At 40.1% G+C, this 22,667-nt stretch overlaps 1 protein-coding gene across 1 annotated transcript; it reads left to right on the top strand.

The window, feature by feature from the left end:
- Positions 1-22: 22 nt before the first annotated feature.
- On the top strand, positions 23-22,029 carry GPALPP1 (GPALPP motifs containing 1). The gene is made up of 8 exons (XM_068929763.1): positions 23-251; positions 5,964-6,108; positions 7,106-7,195; positions 10,951-11,059; positions 14,683-14,817; positions 15,055-15,219; positions 15,664-15,762; positions 18,005-22,029. The coding sequence occupies exons 1-8, from the start codon at positions 140-142 to the stop codon at positions 18,218-18,220; spliced, it is 1,071 nt and encodes a 356-aa protein (XP_068785864.1). The 5' UTR covers positions 23-139; the 3' UTR covers positions 18,221-22,029.
- The last annotated feature ends 638 nt before the right edge of the window (positions 22,030-22,667 follow it).

Genomic DNA, 22,667 nt, shown 5'->3' on the forward strand with positions numbered 1-22,667 from the left:
AAAACCCGCCCCGCCGCCCCTCGCGTTACGTCATCGGGACGCGCCGGAAGTGAAGCCGAGGGTTGAGGGGGGGAGTTGAGGAAGGAGCGCGGCTCGGAACGGGGCTGTGGCGGGGGGAGAGTGCGCAGTCCCTAGGCGCATGCGCGCTGCCCGCCGCCGCCCGGCCATGGCGCGCGAGCTCATCGGCCCCGCGCTGCCGCCGGGCTTCCCGCGCCGCGCCGAGGCCGACCCGGATGAGGACTTCAGCCAGGGTGAGGGCGCGCGACACGCTCCCCTCTCCCCTTCCCCTCCCCCCAGGGCGCGAGCGCGGGGCGCCCCGCCCCCGCCAACGGCTCTGCCCGCCCGCCGGCCCCGCCCCCGCCAACGGCCCTTCCCGCCCGCCCCCGAGCGGGGCTTTTCCTCAGGGAGGGGGGGGGGGGGTTGGAGCCGCGGCAGCGCTGCCGTGGCGACAGAGCGGGTGGTGTGGCAGCCGTGGGAGCTTTGCCGCGGGAGCGGGTTGTGTGACAGCCGCGACACGTCTGCGGTGGAGGAGGGGGGAGGTTTTAAGGCTCCACCTGCAGCACTGTGACACCTGGAGGAAGCTAACCTGCGCGGGTCGTTTTTATAGCGGCTTCGTTAGGAAGGAATTCGTGTGACTGGATCGTGCACCTATGAAGGCGTCTGAAGTGTGTTTTAAAGAATGGCTGAACTAATTTGGTTTTTTATCTTTGTTTCTCGGTTCCCTTATGTGCTTTTTGGTGATGTGTTGTTCTACAGTAGCCTCAGGTTGTAAGGTTAGTGGAGAGGAGGAAAAAAAAAGTGGTGTTGGCAGTTAAGTTCTTGCAACATCTTTTCCTTTGTCAAACCAAAATATTCCATGAAAATTCAGTCAGCCTCTCTCAGGGTGTAGGACTGTGAGTTGTGATCAGAAGCAGTGAGGTTGTGGTGCCTGGTCTGCTGAGGTTTCTCACGTTAACAGCAGTCACGTAGGAGGTGATTTTTCTATCCCACCTGAGGCCAGCCAGGTTATTGGCTCTTCTGCTGCTGGGCTCAGTTTCTCTCGCTGCAACTCTTATTTTCTGAATCAATAATATCTATAAGGTAGCGATTTGAGCCTGGAGAGTGTATATCCTCGATCAGAGCTCTGACCACTGTTGTGTATGTTCAGTTTTTGGCTGTGTTTCAGGGGCCATTTGGTTTTTCAAAACACAGCAGCTCTGACTGGGAAAAGTTTGCTGTGTTCATCTGCTCTTCTCAATTTTTAATCCAGTAGAGGGAGCGATAGGAAGAGAGAGCCAAGCTGCTTGCCTTCACTGACACCATAGCAACACCGAGGTCCAGGAGGTACAGCACCAGACTGCCCGCTGCTTGACTGTGACTTGGATGCGTGCTGAACACAAGTCTCTACGTGATTATTCAAGCTGGTGCAGTCTTTCTTACTTGTGACATATTTGTGCTGATCACCTGTGTACCTTCTGTTAATTGACGTACTGACGCCTGTTACAAATTGTGTTTGAATCCATTTAACAAAATAATTTTAAATTATCATTAGGACATGGTTTCATGATGCCAGGTGTTTTGGCAATATCTGATATAAGACGTTCAACCCGTTTCGTCCCTGTGGACGTAGGTGTCATAGTTATGCTGGCACAGCTACCTGAGTATTTCTCTGTGAAGTGGATGAAGGAATTGATTTACCTTAAAATAAATAAATAAACAGGAAAAAAATTTGCAACTTTTACATTTGACCAGTTCCTGGATCTCAATCACAGTCTGTCTCCATAAATAGTTTTATCTGCTGAACACAGGAGATAGATGGCTGCAGCGTGAAGGGGGGAAGAGTAGCGGGAAGAAGAGGTGCAAGTACTTGGCCGTAACGTGCTTTGTTATGCAGAAGCAGAGCTCCAGGTGAAACCCTGCAAAAGGAGGGTCAAATCATGTGGGGGGCTGCTGTGTACCTACGCATCTTCTGCGCGGTATGATGCTTAGTGGGTCTTGAGACAGAATGGGCCTAAAACATGTTCAATAAATATTGCCTCTTGTATTCTAAGAGATACTTGATCTTCTGACTCTTTTAAGCAGAGCTAAACAGGGTTTTTTTTCCTACGTTTTCTTTTTTTTTTTTTCTTGTGGTCTCTCTGATATTTGAGCTGCTCTTTGTTTGCCACTAAAACCACTTTTGTTTTAGGCTTCTTTCTTAGTGTTCACCTCCTAGCAACAAAGTAGAACTTTGGGCACCCCTTCTGAGTATTGCATCAAAAAGTTTTCATTCAGTATTATAAAATGTTAGACTAAAGATAACTGTTTGTTAATATCATCCATCTTGGACATGACATTACCATATTACATGTAGTAAATGAAACAAAACATTTTTGTTGAGCTATTCCTAAATTTACATTTTTGTTATCTTTATATGGATAGGATACAGCTCCGTTAATGGTTGTAATTTTTAGCATGTAATGTCTTGCCTTTTTCTTATTAAAAAAAATGAAGATGTAGTAGTTGCAGCTTGCGGCACCACATTATTTTTGGCATGTGGTGTTTCAAGCTCTGAATCATGAGCAGGGTTAGAATCTGGGTTCATTCGTCTTGTGCATCTCTGCCTCTAAAGATAATGGGGTAACCAAGGGAAAGGACTAGTTGTTGTCTGCCCCGTTGATCAGCACTAGAGGGAGCTCAAACAGACCTTGCGACAGGATATCAATGTCCTTTGCCGGCATCAGAAAACTGATGGTACTCAACCCTTGGGATCTTTATCAGAACCTAGAGGGGAGAAGACGTTACAGGGACAGACTCATCCCTGCTAAATTTGATTCCCTCTACCTTGCCTTCTTCAGTTTTTCATTGCCCTGTCTGTGGGACGTACTCATCACCTGATTCTTCATCTCACGATGATTCTTTGAAGCTGACCTAAGTCAATGCTGCTGACAAAGGAGTCACGCTCCCTTTGGCCCATTCATCCGCTACATCCGTACCATCCTCTTCCTTGTACCAGCACAAAAGAAATGCTAGGAAATGGCTGCAAATAATGAGAGGAGGGCAGGAAGGCAGAGGGCGGTTTTGTCCATTACAGTGGTGAGGCCCAATTTATTGAAGTAGACATGCCTGTGTGTGATATGCCTGAGTCGATCTAACAGCTCACTGCTGCTGAAGGTAGCAGATTTCCGGTGCCTTTCTGGTGTCATGGCAAGTTGCTTGAACTCACTAAATACAACAGAGGTTAACCTAGCAAAAAAAGAAAGTAGTTCTCCACTGGCTTGTGAATGTTAAGTTGGAGGGGCACCAGAGCCAGTTCAAGGGAAAAGACAAGTCAGAGCAACGGTAATAGGACTGCCCCTTCTAGCAGCTGTGAAAAAGTCACCTCAGTCTCACCTGCCGTGTCCTGTTGGCTCTGTTTCCTTTATATCTTCATCCCCAGAGTTTTCTCCTCACTTTTTTTTATCCCATTCTCCTGCTCTGAGGTTGCTCTGCGTTCTAGTTATTTCCTCGCTTTGCTGTTGTTTGCTAAATCCGTGCCTCTTCCTCAGCTCCTTGCTTTTAGTTTCCTGGCACTCTGAGCCGTCCTCAGTTCCTCCTTTGACCTGTATCTTTACGCTCTCCTGTGGCATCTAGGGAGTTTCTTTCGCAGACTTCGTATTAAATCTCAGTCTCCCTCTTTACCGTTCTCTTTCTTTGTCCCCTCCATCTATGCTCAGCAATTTCTAGCCCTCCCCTCTATTCCTTTTTTACAAATTGGTATCTCCATCGTTGCCCATGCTGATTATTAGACTCGATCAGTCCCCATTTCCATATTCGTTTTCAATGCCCGTCCTCTTGAGTGGCCAGCTTTCAGTCTTTTTCTCCTCCATTTCTTTCACCATGTCCACGTGACCCTTCCTCAATCCCCCAAGCTTTAAATGCCAGCTTTTCTTGCTGAACCAGTCCCTATCTGTCCATCTTTTGTTTCTGGCCGTCCTGCTCAGGCTGTAATTCCGTGAACAAACAGTTCTTTCAGGGGAGTGCTGGTTTTTTGCAGTGTTGTTTTTATGCCTGATAAGTTCCCTGATCCAATTTATTGCACAGCCAACACAAGCAATTGTACCAGCATAATGGAGGGAGTAGTATGAAGGAATCATGAGACAGAAAACATGTAGACTGATGCTAGAGAAAGGAGACTGGTCCCACAGAAGCTTTCTTAAATAGTTTTGCTTTTACTTGGTCTTTCCAGCTCACATTGCCACTCCCAATTTCTCTCTTCCTCTGCAGTATCAGACTCATCAGACGGCATCTCAGGTTGCTCCTTTCACCCCAGATCCTTTTTTCTTATCCTCTCTGCATTCAGAGCAAATGAAATTCCTCTTTCAGGATATCAGGGTACCAGTGGGTGAGAGAAAGTGGTTGATTAAAAAATAAATAAATAAAAACAAAAATCACCTTATATGTGATGGTGATTCTCAGACCAAAATGGGAAGCTTCCTGGCTGTGGCCTGCTCTCCTATTCATCATTCATCTGTTGGTTCCCACTCATCTTGAACTTACTTTTACATATTTTTTTTTCTTTTTTTCCTCCTTGGGGCTGAAATGAATTTGCGTGTCCTGGCTGAAGTCCTTCTCATTAAAACAGAAGACAAAATAAGTGGCAGATAGTGGGCTTTATAACTTGCCCTTGTTCTGTGTCTTACATGAAGGGCAAATAAAAGCTTCATAAAGCTCATTTAAAGGTCTCAATTTCTGCATAGTCCTTGTCAGCTAAAAAGGGAACTTTTAATCTAACTCTAGTTTATTTTACACCATCAAAAAGGTCATAGTTCTTTAACTGGAGATGTAATTTCCTGTTACCCTTCATTTATGTGATTTTATTGCACCGCATCTTTTCTTCTAACCCTTGACTATTCATGAAGTTAACAATGCCTTTTTCTCACCAAACGTCTTCCTGTCCTGTCCACTCTTGGAATCAGTGTTTGAAAAATTAAAAGGAGGCATTGCATCTGTGTTGCAGAAAATTAAATCACCAGTACAATCAAACCTATTAAATGGGTAGGTTATTCATGCTTTGTATAAACTGTGCTATCTCTGGATGCTCTAACCTGGATCTGGAAAGTCTTCTTAGCTTGGGACCATTTGTGGTATTTCTTTACTCCAGCTGGGTCTGTGCTGTGAGGGTATCTGTATCAAGTTTCTTGTTTGGGGGGCGTTTATTATTAGGTTCAGTGCCGCATGAATATGGCTAAACTACTTCTGGACTCAATATATGCGGTACTATATCCGAGTGAGTCATTCCATAACTGTACATGCTGGTGAGGACAATGCCAGAGCCAGCTCGTGCCCTTTAGCCGCATTAGTCTGAATTTTTCCTTTGCTAGGATCCCTTGTAACTCAGAGTGAAAAGCAGATCGCATATGAGGAGAGTTCCATCTACCACCTAGGTCTTCTGACAGCGGTGATTCTTTGAGGTCTGAATGCCAAAATCATCCCTTATTCAGCAGAGTATTTAAGTCTGTGCTCGCTATTCACATTTAGCAATTAAGGTTATTTCCAGTTCAGCTAAACCATTTCTAAAGCAGGATGGCAGTTACATTGCACTAATCTATGGCCTCCCATTCTGCGCATGTACAAATGATGTGATTCTTCAGTAACAAGCTTGAAATGCTTGATTAATATAATTGTTTCTTTTTAATATACCAATCTATACCATATACATTTTAAATCAGTTGTTAGACAAAACAGGCCTTTCTACTCCTGTGCCAGAAGATAACTAATGTACAGAAGGTAACTAAGGTAATAATGTATTAATAATGTACTACAGTACTGTACTGGGGCGGTTTGTTACAGTATGTTGCTGCATAAAATCATCTAAAAACTAGGAGTTTGTTTAGATATCTTCTCTAAATGCTAGACATAGTAATGATTGAATTCCAGGTAGCTTTGTGTTTTGGGAATACCAAGATGGATAACAGTCATTTGAAATGTTTAATAAACTATCCCAAATAACGCTGGGTGTTCAGTTGCAGGACCAGCGCTGCCTCCAGGCTACAAAAGCAGCTGTAGCTCAGAAACACCTGAGAGTGATGACGACTCAGAGTCTCTTCCTCTTCCCAGAGAGGAAGATAGAGATTCCGAAGAGGAGTCAGAAGGTGTTCCAACACCCAAGTTAGTATATTCTTAGGTCTTTCATTCATTTACATCACAAAATTATGCAGAAATTGCAATTGAGGTGTGTCTCTGTAAAACAGGAGAAAGAGACAATATCACACAAATAAGAAGGCAAGCACCGTACCCGAGTAAAATGTAAGGACGTGTTCCTCATGTTCTTCTGGGCCAAGAGTGCTCAGCTGACCTGGGTAACTCCTGAAGGTGGAACTAGGTTATGCAGGGCAATCTGATTTGTATAAGTTCATCTTTCAGTTTCGCTCTCCAATTAGAGTGAAAAATTCCTTAATGTTTTGACTGTGTATGCTGAGGACAATCACCACTTACAATGCGTATAGATATATGTTACTTGAATTTGGCCCTGTATGTGATGTACTGCTTTGCACCGAGGTCATAAGAAATATTCATGGACATGAATTTATGTATTTGGTTAACTATGATGAAAAAATTGAACTGTTTAGCAAATAACATGAGTCTTTATGTATCCTAATCTAGTGGGATTGATTACTCACAGTTAAGAACTTGTGTGTGTCTTGAAGGGCATTACACTGGCTTAATGAGTGTTGGAGTACATATTAATGACTTTTCTCCTGTTGTCTTATTCACCAATTTTTCAGTCCTAGTAGAATTGGACTGGGAAAACTGCTAGTCAAAATGCAGGCACTGTACAAAAATGTAGAAAGTGTGCTGAATATAAAATTACTTTGTGCATAGAAAATGATATTTCAACGTTATACTACTCTTCTTTCTACAGCAAAAGCACTCTTAATGTTTTTTTAAATGTCAGAGCATTTTTGGACTGAGGCTTATGCTACCAAATTTTTAATTGCTCCAAATTATTTTGAATCCTTTTGCACTGTTTCCTTGGAAACAGCAAGATATTTAGTACATAAGACTGTCTGAAATCATTTGGGGAGGGGGGGGGGTTCCTTTTTAAAATGTAGATAATTGCCTTCTATGTCAACATAATTATTAAGTGAAATCTTTTTATTTGCAGAAAACCAAAAAGAATTCAGGAAGATGATGATGGATTTTTTGGACCTGCTCTTCCTCCTGGTTTTAAAAAACAGGATGATTCTCCAGAGAGGTAATTAAAATAGAGTAATACTCAGGATCATTTCCTTATAACACAATTATTCTAGATAAAATATTGTGCAGCACTATTACAGAACAGTTCAGTTGTGCACTTGAGAGTCAGGTGATTAGAATTCTTTACTCCGCATTTTGAGAACAAGAACAGCATTCCCTTGAAACAGAATGCAGGGGCTTCCTAGTACCGTTTGGACGGTTGGAGAGAAAAAGAAAAAAATTTCTGATTTATATTTTGAAAGTCAAAGTTTTGAAAACTTCTTTTTCTTATGATATCTCAAAAAGAGTGCGGGGAAAAACAAACGATGGATACAAGGACCCATATTTGTGTAGTTCATTCCGGCGGGGGAGGCAATAGGGCGGTTAGGTTTTGTGTGACATAATACAATGCAGAGTGTTGGAGTTTTTGCTTTGCTAATGTACTGAGGATTATTGTTTACGTATCTACAGGTAGAAAACGAATCTGAATCCTATAGGTTTTGAGAAACCAAGTTATCAGGTCTAACCAAATAAGTGTTATTTATAGCCCCTCTCAGAAAGCTTTCCATTTGATTGCACACAATTATAAAATACCTATAGAAGAAAACTAGTTACGAATTCCATTCATAATTTAACCATGTCTCACAGCCTCCTGGTCTTTGCATCAGTCTTTGCACTTTCTTGTGCAAGGTGAAATGGTAATCCATACTGAAATCGCTGCTTCCAAGGGAAGGCTCATTAATGAAAGGTGGTCGAGTCTCATGATCCCTATTCCCTTTCTCAGAGCAGTAGGGAGCTGATAGATAGAAAAAATCAATACCTACCTGTTTAATATGAGTTGTCAGTTCTAGGAAGGTGAGCCAATTTGTTGTTGAGCTGTGCTCAACACCAGATGTGGGAAATCACTAAAAAATAATATAATCTCTAATAAAGCATCATAAATATATGCCTGTAGCCTTTGGTATTAGGTGAGGTAGCCTTCTTGCCTTCTTGATTTTGACGTGAATACTGTTGTGGCAAATTGTGAAGTCAAAATGTGCAAAGGGAAAGAGGAAGAGAAAAGGTAACTTGCAGTCTGAAGATTAGAGAGATGAGCAGTAATATGAGTGCTCTCCCATCTCCCATGTAATCTTAGTCTTTTGAACGTTCATCCAACTGAACGTTCATGCAACTCTTATTTCTACGTAGCAGTTTATTTCCAAAACGGTGGATTACTTGCACTTAAATTCAGAGGGCGAGAGTCTGTCTAGTGTTGTGCACGGGCATGAGGGATTAAAACAGTAAAAGGCTCCTGGTAGTTCCTTTGTCTTAGCTCATCGTATGACTGTGCCTGGCACGCACTGAAAAAGCGGATTGTACAGAGCTGTTTTGCACACGGCCCATATTCCTGAATAGGTGGAGAAAGGTGCAGTGTGTGGGAAGAGCCTTGTCTATCTTCCACCCCCATACACCTGGCAGTGTAGTTACGCTGAGCTCTGCAGGGCGTAGATACGATGCTGCAAACTGTCTCCCCACTGCATTGCCCCAAGCATTGAGCAGATGGCCAGCTGGCAATCTAGCCATGAATAACTGAAACGAATGTAAGGCTGTTTGTTTCAATGTATGGACATAGTATTTGTGAGCTCTGTGTGACATACTTGTTCTTTCAGAAAAGCTTTTGTTCTCAGTTACATCTTTTCCTGGCTTGTCAAAGCAAATAATCATAATTAAGAGCAGCTCACGTGGCAATTTATAGCTTTTTAAAAATTGCTTAAATCATTCCAGCATAACATGTCTATATGAACAGATTTCCTTCAACTTTGGAAAGAATATTGCTTTTTGCCAGAGTTAGGCAGAAGTGCAATACTCCTACGTTTTCCGGAAATATTTACACATCAAGGTGAAGAATGAACGTTTACCTTGAAATTCTGAAATTAAACATCAGAAGAATGCTGAAATGCACATGCTGTATTAGTCAGGACTTACAGTCCAACAACAGGAAAGCTTTCCTTGCCATATGTGAAATCCAGTATGCGTTAAATGAAAGCTTCATTCCTTAAAAGGTTTTCCTTTCCTAAGTGTATATGTGCATAGGTGCTGAAGCTTGCCTAGAGCAGCAAAGTGCATTTAACAGGGTTTCATTTGGATTCACTTCCTCTGGTCAGAGAGCCTTTGGACATCCAAGAAACTGTCAAGAATCATGTCAGCTATGTGCTGCTGAGGAAAGACCTGAGCAACAGAGTTATTCATGCGGAACAAAAGCATAGAATTAAGAGCGTGGGAAGGATGAGTATAGGAACCATTTTTCTGATCCTTGGAAGAGCCTTTGAGCTGCGACGGAAGCAAGGCAGGGTCTTTTAGACCTACTCTTTTTCACAAGTTGCACAGATATAGCCCACAATGTAGATAATCTGATGTGTATCAGTAGAAAACTTTATTTATAGTTTGATGTAAATCTCTTTGCCCACAAAATAAAGGTGCTTGTACACTAAAATAAAGGATTCTTTTTGCCTTATCTGTTTGGGTTTACATTCGAACTCTTTAGTTTATCCTGGGAACCTAAAACATGGTTTTAACAAGAAAGTAGTTGGAAAGGAAGGGAGGAAAGTAAAGGCTGCTTCTCTCTGCCAGCAGCTAGGTGGAAGTGGAGTTTCAGATTTATCCCAGACTTCTTGCCTGGGTTTGAAACCTCACCAGTGCCCCTGTCTTGGCCTGAGCTCACATGTATTGCTTGTGCCTCTCTGTGGTTAGCTAAATTCTCTCTACTGGTATCTTTCTGGCAAGACTTCCTTCTTTTTTATTTTTGCCCTTCAAATCCTGACAAAAACATCACTACTGCAGGGCTGTGCTGATTAGATTATACTGGATTTAACAGAATAACATAATTAGAATAATTCAATTAATGTTGTGTTACATTTGATTGCCCAAAAGCCTGGAGTCTGGAGATCGCAATAAAGTCTCTGTCTGATACACTCTAAGGATGCTCTCACTTAGATATTTCTTCAGATGATGATTTTTCAGGTTTTTATTAGCTTTTTATTAGCCTTTAAAGAGTATGGTGGACTATTAAAAGAGGATCTTATATGCAAGAGTCTTTTCAATACTGTAAGGTGAGTACTGTAAAATGCACACTTTAAACTATCCTTACCACTGAAAAGAGATCCTTGCCTTTCTCTGTCCCTGGAACCAATCGACTTGTCATACTCCTTGCAGAGTTGCTATATAAACCAAGTCAGTGAAGTTACCTGGGATTTCAAAACCTTTCCTCTCCTGTCTTTCCTACCCCAAGGAGAAAGAAACATTTAAAATCAGAGCAGTTCACTGATTTTTTTTTTTTTTTTTTTTTTTTTTTTTTTACTGAAGGGCTGTGAAACTGTGGTACAGGGCAAGAATAGCAAAATTGCCTTTGTTGTTGTTAGAGGAGTAAGATATATTTGACCTTTTACCTTTCATTGCTCTTGAATCTGATGAAGGAAGCTTGGAAGCAAATAAATGAGTTTTCTTGACCACATGCTCCAGCTTTCCCAGTTTTCTTGCTTCCCAGCTATCTACAGCTCTCTTCCTTGAAAATGGGATAGACTGTTCTTATGAATCCAATGATTTCTGTGATGTGCGCAGAGGGGGCACGCTTGGCACAGGGAAGGAAGGGAATCATACTTCTCCTCAGCACTTTTATGTTAATCTATTTAAAAATTGTTGCTGCACCAAACAGTAGAAGGCTGTCATATAATTTACTGTCGCTGTTGGTTACGTTACTTCCCTTTTTCACTTAAAAACACTTTTTTTCCCCTTGAGGCCCGTTATAGGTCCTGCATTACCACCTGGCTTTAGGAAACCTTCAGAGGATGCTGGGAATAACAAATATTCCATAGGACCTTCTGTTTCATCAGAATTCTGTACCCAGGTTTGTGAAAACAGACATCTCTTGTTTTAGAACAAGCTATCTGAAATGCTTAAACAAGTAGGAGCCTGAAAAAGTCTACTAGACATATTTTTTAGCATGGCAGTCTAATTTTAGACCAGAAAGTGTCTGGCTCATTTTTGCTTGAGTCAAATACTGGAGCATAAATAAGTTTAAGAAAGAAAACGGCTGGTCTGGTTTGTTGTGATTTTGCTGTTAAATGGATGTTGCAGGCTGTACACAAGAGAGCTAGGCGTCTGAAATTGCAGAGTACTTCTCCGTGATGTTCTTCCATTCTTTCTTTTGGTATGACATGTTTATGACATGTTCTTCCCAAGTGAACATCTTGGCAAGGTTCAAAATTGTAAAGGTTTTAAAGCAGTAATGCAACCTATTAGAATGAATAGTTAGCTATAATTCAAGCTTTTACGCCTTTAACTGAGGGGGGAAGGAACTGAGTATTTAACAAAACTTCACCTTCTTAACATGCTTGTTAGTGCAGGTGTTAAATACATTTATTCAAAAGAATCCAGTCAAGAATGATGCTACAGTGTCACTCATGATCTTTTCAAGATGAGATCTGTACCTTGGAGTAAGGCACAGCAGGATCAGGGACAGTGGCACTGACACACCTTTCAGTTTGTGTTGTGTGACTGTCTTGATCAGGTTATGTACATACTGGGTAGAAGTCCTACAACCTAGTACCTAGTTACGAAATAATACTTGTGCTACTAAAGAACATTCACGAGTAAGTTGTGTGACACACGTGCTGCTGGAAGTATGGGGAGGATTCAGCTCCCTAAACATGGGCATCCAGTAGCTTTCTGTGGGATATGAGTCGTCTGCAAAGGGCTGGCAGATAGGGCAAAGCATCTGAGAGAAACTTGCATCCTTCCAGAGCAGCAGCATGTCTAAGCCAGGCACGATACCCTGGACATCCAAAATGACACTAGCTACCAATGTTAGGCAGCCGAATCACTCTCAGGATATGATAAACTAAATATTAATGCCTTGTAAAAATTATCATTTGTTTCTGTAGTTATTCTGTTTATTTCTAAAATATTTACATTTTTTGATTTTTAACTCCCAGGTACTATAGGACGTGCTAGGAAGGGATCAGACAAAAGCTGCTCTGCAACTTTTCTTTTTTGATTAGTACTTGCAATGCATATCATTCTCCCGCCTCCTACAGCAAGTGTTGTCATAATCTATCATGAAGAATGATTGTCTGACATTTTTAAGAAGCTCGTCATGTTATAACTCCAAATAACAACCAAGCAATTTATCATAATGACAAATGTCTTGAGGCAGGAATGTCAAAACTGGGCTGCTTATATATTTTGCAAACAGCAAAAAAAAAGAATCTTTTTCTTATACAGATCTTCATCTCTGACATCAACTTGGTTACATGTAACTTTATTTTATTTTAATTTTTTTTTCTCTCCCTGATAATCTCCTATTTTTTTTTTTACCTTTGAATCTGATAGAATAATTTGTTTGGGTTTACTTACTTTGTTTTAGTATTATTTAATTATTTGATATCTCCGTACGTCTTTAGAGGCAGCTTATTCCCTTTTGACTCTTCACTTTATATTGATTTTTCCTTCAAGCAGAGGGGCGTTATTTTTTGATGTTTGTTAAATTACATCTTGTTTGAGGTAGGTGGTAATGGAGTGACTTGAACTTAATGCTAATGAGAAAGGCAATGAGACATGCTTCTTCAATTAAAACCCAGCATGGAATTTCTTTTGTCTTTCATCCTCCACTGCTTGACAATTTATTGTGAAAGCCTAATATCTTTGCATTTTTTTTTGTATGTGGAGAGAGGGAATTGTTTCATTGGGCTGCTTTTTCAAGTTAGTTCTTCCCGTTCACCACCTGTTCATTCAAAAAGAAAAAAAAAAGGCAGGGGAGGAGAGAAGGGGGTCACCTCATCCTCTAAATGTTAAAATAGTGGTAGTTTAATGTGGAAGTTTGAATCTGTAAATGTTTCTGAGCAAAAAGACAACAGAAGCTGGTATTATCTACTTGCATTATTAGTGTTTATAAGTGACCAGTTATTTCTTACCTACCTCAGCCTTTCAGATTGGATACAGCTTTTAAATTTGTTAAGCCTCTTCTTCTACCTTGTGGTCCACAGTCATACCCAGCTGTTTTCTACCTCCAAGTTTGCTTCTCCACTGTTCTTACCTCTGCCAACGCCTAAAAGCACGTAGTGTCAGCTGGCTTGGCTAGGTTGGAGCGGTCGTGAAGGCATACCAGTTTCTGTAGCAGACAGCACACAAAATAATGAAGTGACTAACCTCACACCTACTGTCTTCTGACTTCCTTAGCCCAAATCCCTCCACAGGGGTGAGCAGCCAGCTGTGAGCAGCCTTAATTATTAAGGCTTGAACTCAGTGTTGCAAAGTACCTTTACTGCTTTCCTCTTTTCTCTTGTCCTCCATTTTCATGCTCCCCTTAGGTGGATTCTGTACTTTATTCTCCTATTCTCTACTGAAGGCCCTGCGTCACCTTTGCCTCAGGTGCCTTATTTTACACAGAAGGCTCGTAATTTTGTTTTTGCACTACTCAGCACTCTTGTTCTCCTCTCTGGTAATGTCACATCTGGTGTTAGGGTGTCCACCCAACAAACAAAGTTCAGCCTAATGGAAGCAAATCTCCCCTTTCCTCTACCTGTTGCATGAAAGACCTTTGCCATCACATTCTCAATGCTCTGTGCTTCCTGAATCTGCAACCTCGATATCGTCCTACTCCCATTGCTTTATCTCCCACGTTCAGGCTGTAGGCTGTCTTTTCACTTTTGTAGATGTTGGGCTCCCTAGCCTTGTTTCCAGGGTAGCGCTCAGTGTCCCCCTTTTCTGCATTCTATCCATTTCTACTGTGCTCTGCACAGTACTGTGAGCCTTCTATACAGTACCCTGTATGCAGAAAGTTTTCTTGATATCTAGTCCCTTTCAAACTTAACTTTTTCAGCAGTTCTCCACATAACGTAACTGTTGAAAATGCAATGTGAAAAGGGATTAAAGTGAATGACAAGACCAAGAGATTAGACTAGCAGCAACTATACCCAGGATGTCGTTCCATGTGTGCCACCTGTACCCTGGCTTCCTTATTAATCTTCCTAGTGTCCATGCGGAATCTGAACTCTGTTGACAGGAGTTCCTCTTGCTGTGTGAAACTGTGAGCCTTGTTATGGAGGTGCATCCAAACCTTACTGGTGATTATGAAGCCCAAATTACCAAAGTTGAATGCCCGTCTGTTTCTAATCTACCTACCCACTGAGGCTACAGCGACACACGTAGAGCAGCATAAAGTAGCGATAGTCTGTTGTGTACTGCTTCTGTGTTTACTAGTGTTCTTGTCATGGGGACAAGAAGTCCTGGTTCTGGAAACGTAGGGACTAGAAGTCCTGGTTCTGGAAACGTAGGGACTAAATATTCGTGTTAAATTGCTAGAACAGGTCTAATATGGAGTTGTAAACTATGCTTTTGTTGTGTGATTATCACGTGCATTGTATAAGATTTATATGCTCTTCTAAACAGAATCGTTCTGATTCTAGGAAGCTAAAGCATTTCTTGAATGTCTTAACGCTGTGGTTGAGAGAAATATTTTATTTTTGGAAGGTAACAGATAGTAGTGAAGAGGAAGACAACCTTATAGGCCCAATGCCTGCAAAAGGACCAGTGGAATCTGATGTAACGAAAGAATTTGAACGCAGAGCTCAGAGAATGAAAGAAAAACTTACTTCAGCAGACAGTGTGAGTTGAATATTTTTCTTTTCTAATATTTTTTTAGTGGATGTATTTGTATTTTTCCTTGCCTGGCAGTTTTTCTATGTGACCCAAGCTGCAGTTTTACTTCGGATGCTAAGTGGTTGTGATTGTTGTTAAGACGAAGAAAAATCCATAACTTCTGCTGGAAGTTAATAGATTCAGGTGGCAAGTTTAGTTTATTTGCTTCTTTTCTATTTTTTTCACTTTATTTCTTTTGTAAAGGATGAACCCAAGCAAGTTACCAGGGAATCGTGGATGACAGAGCTTCCACCTGAACTGAAAAGCTTTGGGTTTGGCCCAAGAACATTCAAGAGAAGAGCCGATGAAAAATCAGGCGATAGATCCATTTGGACAGATACTCCAGCGGACAGAGAGAGAAAAGCCAAAGTGAGCGTTTATTCATTCATGTACATGCAGGCAGTGTACATGTTGTTAGTATTCTGTGAAAACAAACTAAAGATCCACTGAGCTGTTCAATGATAAAGCTTTTTTCAGGTTTCTCTTTATATTACCAAAACCCGTGAATTCAGGCTAAAGGAGAGGAAATAACCGTTTTAACTAACATTTCTATTCTGTTATTTTCTCTCTCTCTCTCTCTCTTTCTGTCTTTCTGTCTTTCTTTTGCAGTAGCCTGTTACTCTGTATCAGCTCATTGAATTTCCAATTCAATGTGTGAATTGAATTGTGTCCAGTCTCTTCTCTTATCAAGGAAAACCAGAAATACCTGGTGGCCTCTATCCTTCATATTTAATTAAAGTAACTATAGATTTCCATGCTATTTACTTTAGCCATTCTGATAACTATAACATGTAATTTGCTTCTGCTCATCAGGAAAGAGAAGAGACAAAAAAGTCAACCAGCAAGGATGATGAAGAAATTGTATTGTCTGGGAGAGACAAGAGACTTGTTGAGCAGGTGACTTCATACAATGTAAGTGTAATAGCAGAAGGCATCCTCTTCACGAATTTCCTTTAATTCTTCACTCTTTTCTTTCTGATTCTCATTTCTAGCACTGCTGGTTTCCATGGTGATACCAGTACATTCTTCCCTTTTAGGGCCCAAACTTACTGCTGTTTAAGTCATTAGAACATTTCTCTTTGACTTCAACAAGAGCAGGATTTGGTCCTTAAGCTGCTGCTGAAAGCAGGGTATTAGAGTTGTTTTTTTGTATGCATAGTTTTTTATGCATTCTCCTATAGCAGTTTCAGTTGCTGTTTTACTTAAATCATCCTCTCATTAGGACTTTGTTGCTGTGAATAGGCAACCTCGATTCAAACATTAGCTTGCTTCACTGAATTACCAGCATCCCAGGAAGAAGAAAACGGTACTAAAGATTTAATTTTTAGGATGAAATATAGATTCACCCTAAAAAAAAAAGCTTAATGGACTAAGCAGAGCAATGGTGTAACAAACTGCCTCATTACAACAGCATAATTAAATGAAGTTTTTCTCAGTCTTTGCAGAGACAATTAATTTTCACAGACAGATGTTGATCACCAACCAAAAAAAAATTGAACTCTACATCAAATTCCCTTTCACCTTTCTCTCTGTCCACCCCATCCTCCAGTGCATGTGGGCTATTACCTGCCTTACAGCTGCTCCTTCCTGTTCTCCCCTGATTTATGGTTTGAAGTCTTGCAGAAGACAATCAGGTCTCCTGAGAGTATAATTAACTTGGAAAATCGCAGCCTTGGCTTATATTACAAGATTGAAGTTTATCTGGCACTTTTGATAATTTATTTTAGTTCATTAAATCATATGTCTCTCTTGATTTACAGGGCTTGCAAATCCAGATCTATTAGTATACTACCTTAAATTTCCTCTATATTTTCTGTTTGCACTGCCATTATGGATGTAGTATAACATATTTGTTCTGTTCCATTGCCAGAATAAAATATACATGCGCACGCACACACACACACACACACACACGTATATTTACACACACACACACACACACACACGTATATTTACACACTCATGCCTTTTTATTGTTTTTAAGGTTAACAGACTTCTATCCCAAAATTGCAGAAGGCATTTTGTTTAGGAACATCGTTTCTTGGCTTGTTTTGTATTGGCTTTCTTCTATTTGTTTTCTTTTCTATTAAAGTTTTTGTGTCTCTTCTTTCCTTTTTCTTCCTCTGTTAACTTTTATTGAGGATATTTTCTCAGAAAAGAGCTTTAATTCTTAAAGTGGTTTCTTACTTTTAATTCCTGCAGTGCTAGTGCCAGATTTATTCTCTGGTGCAATTCTGTCTGCATCAATGCAGTTGCACCAGGAAAAAGTGTTCTCCGTTTTCTGTTTTCCATGGGAATCTTTTTTTTTTTTTTTTTAATGTCATATATGCTTTATTATTGCTGTGTCTGGTGAAATAAGTAGTTGTACTTGGAGTGATGGGAAGTGAATCTTTCAGAATAAAGGTCCTCTGTTGCTAGATAAGAGCAAATGGACCTGCTCGTCGTCTTTCTGATGAGAGAATTGGTTTGGACTGGCCTTTTGGCAGGTTTGCAATGATTTGAGAGTTGGAGAATTTACTGCAGAGAGATGCAGAAATGCACTTCATCAGAGTAAAGGAGGGGCCACATAATCCTGCGCCTGTGTGAAGTCAGTGCAAGTTTTACATCAGTTTTAGGCTGGATCTTGCTCTTTTATAAACACAACTGAGTCCTTGACCTGGCAAAATGCTTCAGTGCGTTCTTTAGTTCACACCTGTGACCTTGTATTGTGGACCAGCAACAGATAAATACTGAAAATTTAAGAGGACAAATTAAGGACGTAACTATGCATGAGAATAAGATCAAAAGGTTGTCTCGTTTGTTCCTGCCTTTCTTAGCTTATGTTTCTGCTAATCATGGCAGAGTATCTTTATATTTCTTTCACATTATTTTTATTGCTGCTATATGTGGAGATTTCAAAATAATATGGTATCTTTAACATCAGTGGAAGTGAATTATCAGTGTCTAACTCCACATAGACAAAATGGCCTGTGCTTTTCAGAACTATTCTGCGCTGTATGTGCAGAATTAAATTTAGCATTCTGTTTTCCAAGTACTAAGTTTTTTGGAATTCTTAGCCTTACTGATTCTTGGCCCATTTGATCATTTGTGTTTTCTATATCTTGTTGACATTTTATAATATTTTTTTCCCTCCTCCTTCCTCCCACTTTTCCAGGAGTCGAGGAGGTCAGAATCTCTCATGGACATACATCATAAAAAGCTGAAAAGCAAAGCATCTGAAGAAAAGAAACCTCAAGAAAGAAGGCCTTTTGACCGAGACCAGGATCTCAAAGTCAATCGATTTGATGAAGCACAAAAGAAAGCCCTGATAAGAAAATCCAGAGATCTGAATACTAAATTTGAGCATAGTAAAGGCAATATGTTTTTATAACATAAAAGCTTGAAGCTTTTTTGAAGTCAGTTAAATTTCAAATACTTAATTTTTTAAGTATGTTTCTGTAAATATTTGTGTGCAAAATAAATATCTTATTGTTTTAGAACTATTTTTCCTTTTCTGTAAATATTAGGAAGAAACATCCATATTAAGAATAAACTGATAAAGGCACATGCTGGATAACAAAAATAATAGTGTAAACTTGCTACTTTGAAACAGTCATTTTTTTTTGTTAGCATGAAATTAATTAAAATAAGTATTTTTAAGGAGCTTTATAACCAATCTTGCAGTAGGGTTGACAGTTTCTTCGTTTCACCTGCCATGCTTAAGTTCTGTTTGCTGAGCCTGGCCTGATGGCCATGGAAGTATCCCCATTAGGCTTGTGGGCAGGACACTTCTTGACTGAAGTTTCTGCTGGGGAGTGTAAACTAAAATGACACCTTTCACCCCCAAGAATGACTTGTATTTCTGAAAAGGTGTGTCTACACAAATATGGGTTTGTATATGTGCAGTATTAATTCTGTACTATAGCAGGGAGAGATAGTATTAGCAGAAGAGGTAATAAAACCCCAAGATTTGCAGATTTAATTGTAAAGTGGTGGTCTACAAGAAGAGAAAATCTAATCTGAGTCTAATCGATTTGCAGGGCTCATCCATCAGCAAACCCATCTCACTTAAGCAAATGCAAAGTGAAAATCAAACAATAATAAACCTTACTTTGTCAGTTATTTTGCAGAGCAGAATGCCTCTTTTGTCTCAAAAAGGAAATACATTTGCTATTTAAAAATCTACATCCATCCTTACAGTTCTTTAGCTTTTGTGTGTGTGCATGTGTAGCACCTGAAGTGAAAGTTGTGTTAATATTTGGGCTTCAGTCAGTCTTCCTCTTTCAAGTAGCATTTGAATCCTTTCAAAGGAGTTATTGGAAAGGGTCAAAATATGGTCTATCCGTGTACATAGTTTTATACCACAAACCCTAGCAGCATTTTTGAAAGTGTCACACATTTTACATATTAAATACCATCTGGTTCACTGTAATTTGGGAGAAAAACTACTGTGACAGACTGTATGTTCATTTATATGAACAGAGCAATGACCCAACAAGTCACAGAAGACGATGCTTTTGGCCGTACTGCATATGTGCGTGAGCCGAAGGCACAGTATCCGTGTGCTGAAAAATCTTGGGGGATTTTCAGTGTCACAAGTGAATGCATATGTACAATATATTTAACATATAGACAGCACATTTTTTAATAGTCAATTTGTTTTGTGTTTTGAAAAATCAGCTGCCTTTAGTGGGAAGAAGGATCTGGTTTTGTCTTAGGTTTTTGGGGATTCTTTTTGGTTTTTAAATCACTCAGTTTTGAGTTTCTGAGGCTTTGTTTCAAGGGGAGAGGAGGATTTGAATGCAGACCTTTTTATTTTTCTCCTTTCAAGCAGACCTTTGTTAGTGGGTCTCAGCAAACAATTTCTCAGTTGGTTATTACTTTCAGAGTTGTCTCCTTCCCCCTTTTGATCAAAAGTAGCTCTTCTGCAACTGTAGGTTAAATAATATCTCTGTAGCAATTCCACTATTTCTTAAATGGAAAGGTAACATTAAATATATTTAACTGTGGTTGTTTTATTTAGGCAACTAGAGCAATGACAGAATGAGCATCATACTTAAATTGTGGTTCACAAAAAATGATCCTCATGCCCAGTTTTGGAAACCCTACTGCCATGACAAAGTGATTTAGTATCAGATGTTGCCTTACACCTAAAGAACGAATGTCACAGACACGTTGAGAAGTCTTTGCTCATCCAGAGAGTCTTTAACAGGGAGTGTTTGCACAAACAAGGGCTGCTTGCATTAAAGTTTCTTTGTTATGCTCTTGGTTTTCATTTTTGTTCTTTAGTCGCTCCTCCAAATTCAGGACCAGTTGTCAGATGTCGCTGACTGCCAGCTCTTGCCATCCAAGTAAGCTGAGATACTCTTCTTGTTGGCTTCCTCCCCTCTCTGCCCTCATCATGGTCTTCCACCCCACCCTACTCCAAAGGCATGTTTGAATGGAGGGTCTGTGCTGCTCCGGAGGAGGGTTAACAAGGGAGCTCCAACAGCTGCATCATGCCAATGTGGCTTCACATAATTTTACAGTCATTGCACCTCGGTACGTGGGATAGGCAGGTCTCATTCATAAAGCCTTGAATACACATTTGGAACACAATTTCTCTGATCGGTTTAATATTTTTTTGCTCTGAAGCAGCCTCTTGAGGAACTTGATGAAGTATGTGGTGCAAACTTCGGTGAGGGGGAAACTGGAATTGTTGAGAGTTTCAATTTAAGCTTTTCATTACTTTGTGTAAATTGAGTGAACTTTCGAGATGCATTAATACACAAATTAATCTCCTCTAACCAATGCCAAGTCATTGCCTACAACAGTCATTAAAATAAACAGTAATGCAGTAAATTACAAGCTCTGTAAGCGTTCATGTGAAAAGATGAGCTTGTCCCATTTGAACAAGCTGTAAAGCATTTCTGCAGAAATGTTAGTGGTTTTTTTTCAGAATCTCATTTTAAGAAACAGAATTTATTCCACAGAAAATTCTCACTATAATTGCTAGGTAACATTTCTGGTAAGCAGCTCCCAGCACAATTAATGGATTCGATTGCTATTCTGTGCTGCCAGATAGTGTAATGGCATATCAACCTGAAGCACATCAGAAAACTCTGTTTTGTAACCAAACGTTGGGGAGATTTTCCTGGATGCAAAAAGCCTATCAGCCTAGATATTGAAGTGCTTATCTTTTGGGCTGATGATGTAGAGAGCATTTATTAATACATTTGCTAAAAATTATCCCTGTTTGAGAGTAAGCTCCCCTTCTTCTGTAATGTCAGATAGGTGTGGAAGGCAATTCACAGTGAAGCCAATAAAACGAAGCCCATCATGGGGCAGGCAAATGCTATATTAGGATATTTAAGAGGAATTTGGAGGAATATTTTGCATTAATGACAAGAACAAAACATATATATATACATATATATATACCGTCTGCTGTGTTACCAAGGAACAATTCAGAGCAGTAAAGATATTTCATGAAAACTTGCTAACTTCTTTGCATCTGTCTTCAAGACAAAATATTGAACTACCGTGATGTTTGATCCAGAAAAAAATTGCTTAGATTTTGGTAGAGCAATACTGTCACCTGAGAAAAATCTCCGCTTTTCTGATGTTTACAGAGAGTTATTCTTTGCTTATGCTGTTACAGTAGTGGATGTGCTGTGCATGTTGGCTTTTTTTGGATGAGATGCGTTTCTGAAATAGTAAACAATTAGCAACAGAAATGCATTGTATTTGAGGCTGCGATGACGTCGGGTTGATAGCACAAAAATGACATTGTCAAAATAGGCTTCATTTATTTGTTTGTGTTTGGTAGGAAAGGGTTTTTTTCTATGTGAAAGACTGTTTTGAATTGATCCCAGAGGGTTTCAGAAGTCCAAGGCTATTTGTGCCCTGGGACTTGTTTTGGTTTTTAAATGCAAACCTCATTATCTCTGGGCAACACGTTTTCAATTGTATGTTGTTTTAAGAGTAATATAAAAATAAAAATTTGTCAAACCTTACCGTACATACAGCCTTAACCTCAGCCGCCTCACATATATACCTTGTTAGTGTCTAATTGCCTGACTAGATAATTCTGCAAAAGAACATACGTGTGATTTTCTGTCATTTTGAATTGTGTGCAGCTTTTTATATACTGAATTGCCAGTCTGAGCAACAAGACTTTAAAACTGCTGTATAAATAAATCCAAACCTGATTCAGAATAACAGCCAAAGGTATTTCTTTGTGTCACCTTTCTCCAGCTTTGTCTTGGGGGAGAGGGGGGGCACAGCAGAGCTACACAAGTAGTTCTCTCTTTCAACAAGCGTACAGAAACATACAAAAAGCTGTTGGAAAAAAAAAGTTATGCAGTATCTTTCAGCCAAAAGCTTCAGGTATTTCTCCTGCGCTCATTAATGAAGATAGTCTCTTGTTATCTGAGGTCAGTGAAGTATGAAAGTATTGGCTCCAGTTGTTTAATTCCCAGGAAACCCGTCTTCCTATTGCTGACAGAGCCTGATGGAAGCGGTAACTTTGCAAAATTATTCGCATAAATGTGGAGTTTCTGTTCTTTTCAGTTTCAGTTTTGAAGATGTAGGTATTGCCCACGCAGAGCTTATCTTCTCACAGCAGCAGTCGGGCTTCCAAGTCCTCCTGCCGTAGCCAGCATGGCAATTGCCAAAGGCCCTTTCTCCAGGATCACCATCCCTGTCCTGTTCGCTGCGGTTCTGTCTGTCTATTTTCTTACACCGGTCTTTAAACCACTAATAAATCCCATTACTCTTCATAATCATGGCAGCTTTGAATCCGTGTGGCAAATCAAGCCTTTAAAAAGAAAAAGTTTCCACACTCTTAGAGTGCAAAC

This window comes from Struthio camelus, chromosome 1 (genome assembly GCF_040807025.1).
Source record: "Struthio camelus isolate bStrCam1 chromosome 1, bStrCam1.hap1, whole genome shotgun sequence".
Lineage (NCBI taxonomy): Eukaryota > Metazoa > Chordata > Aves > Struthioniformes > Struthionidae > Struthio > Struthio camelus.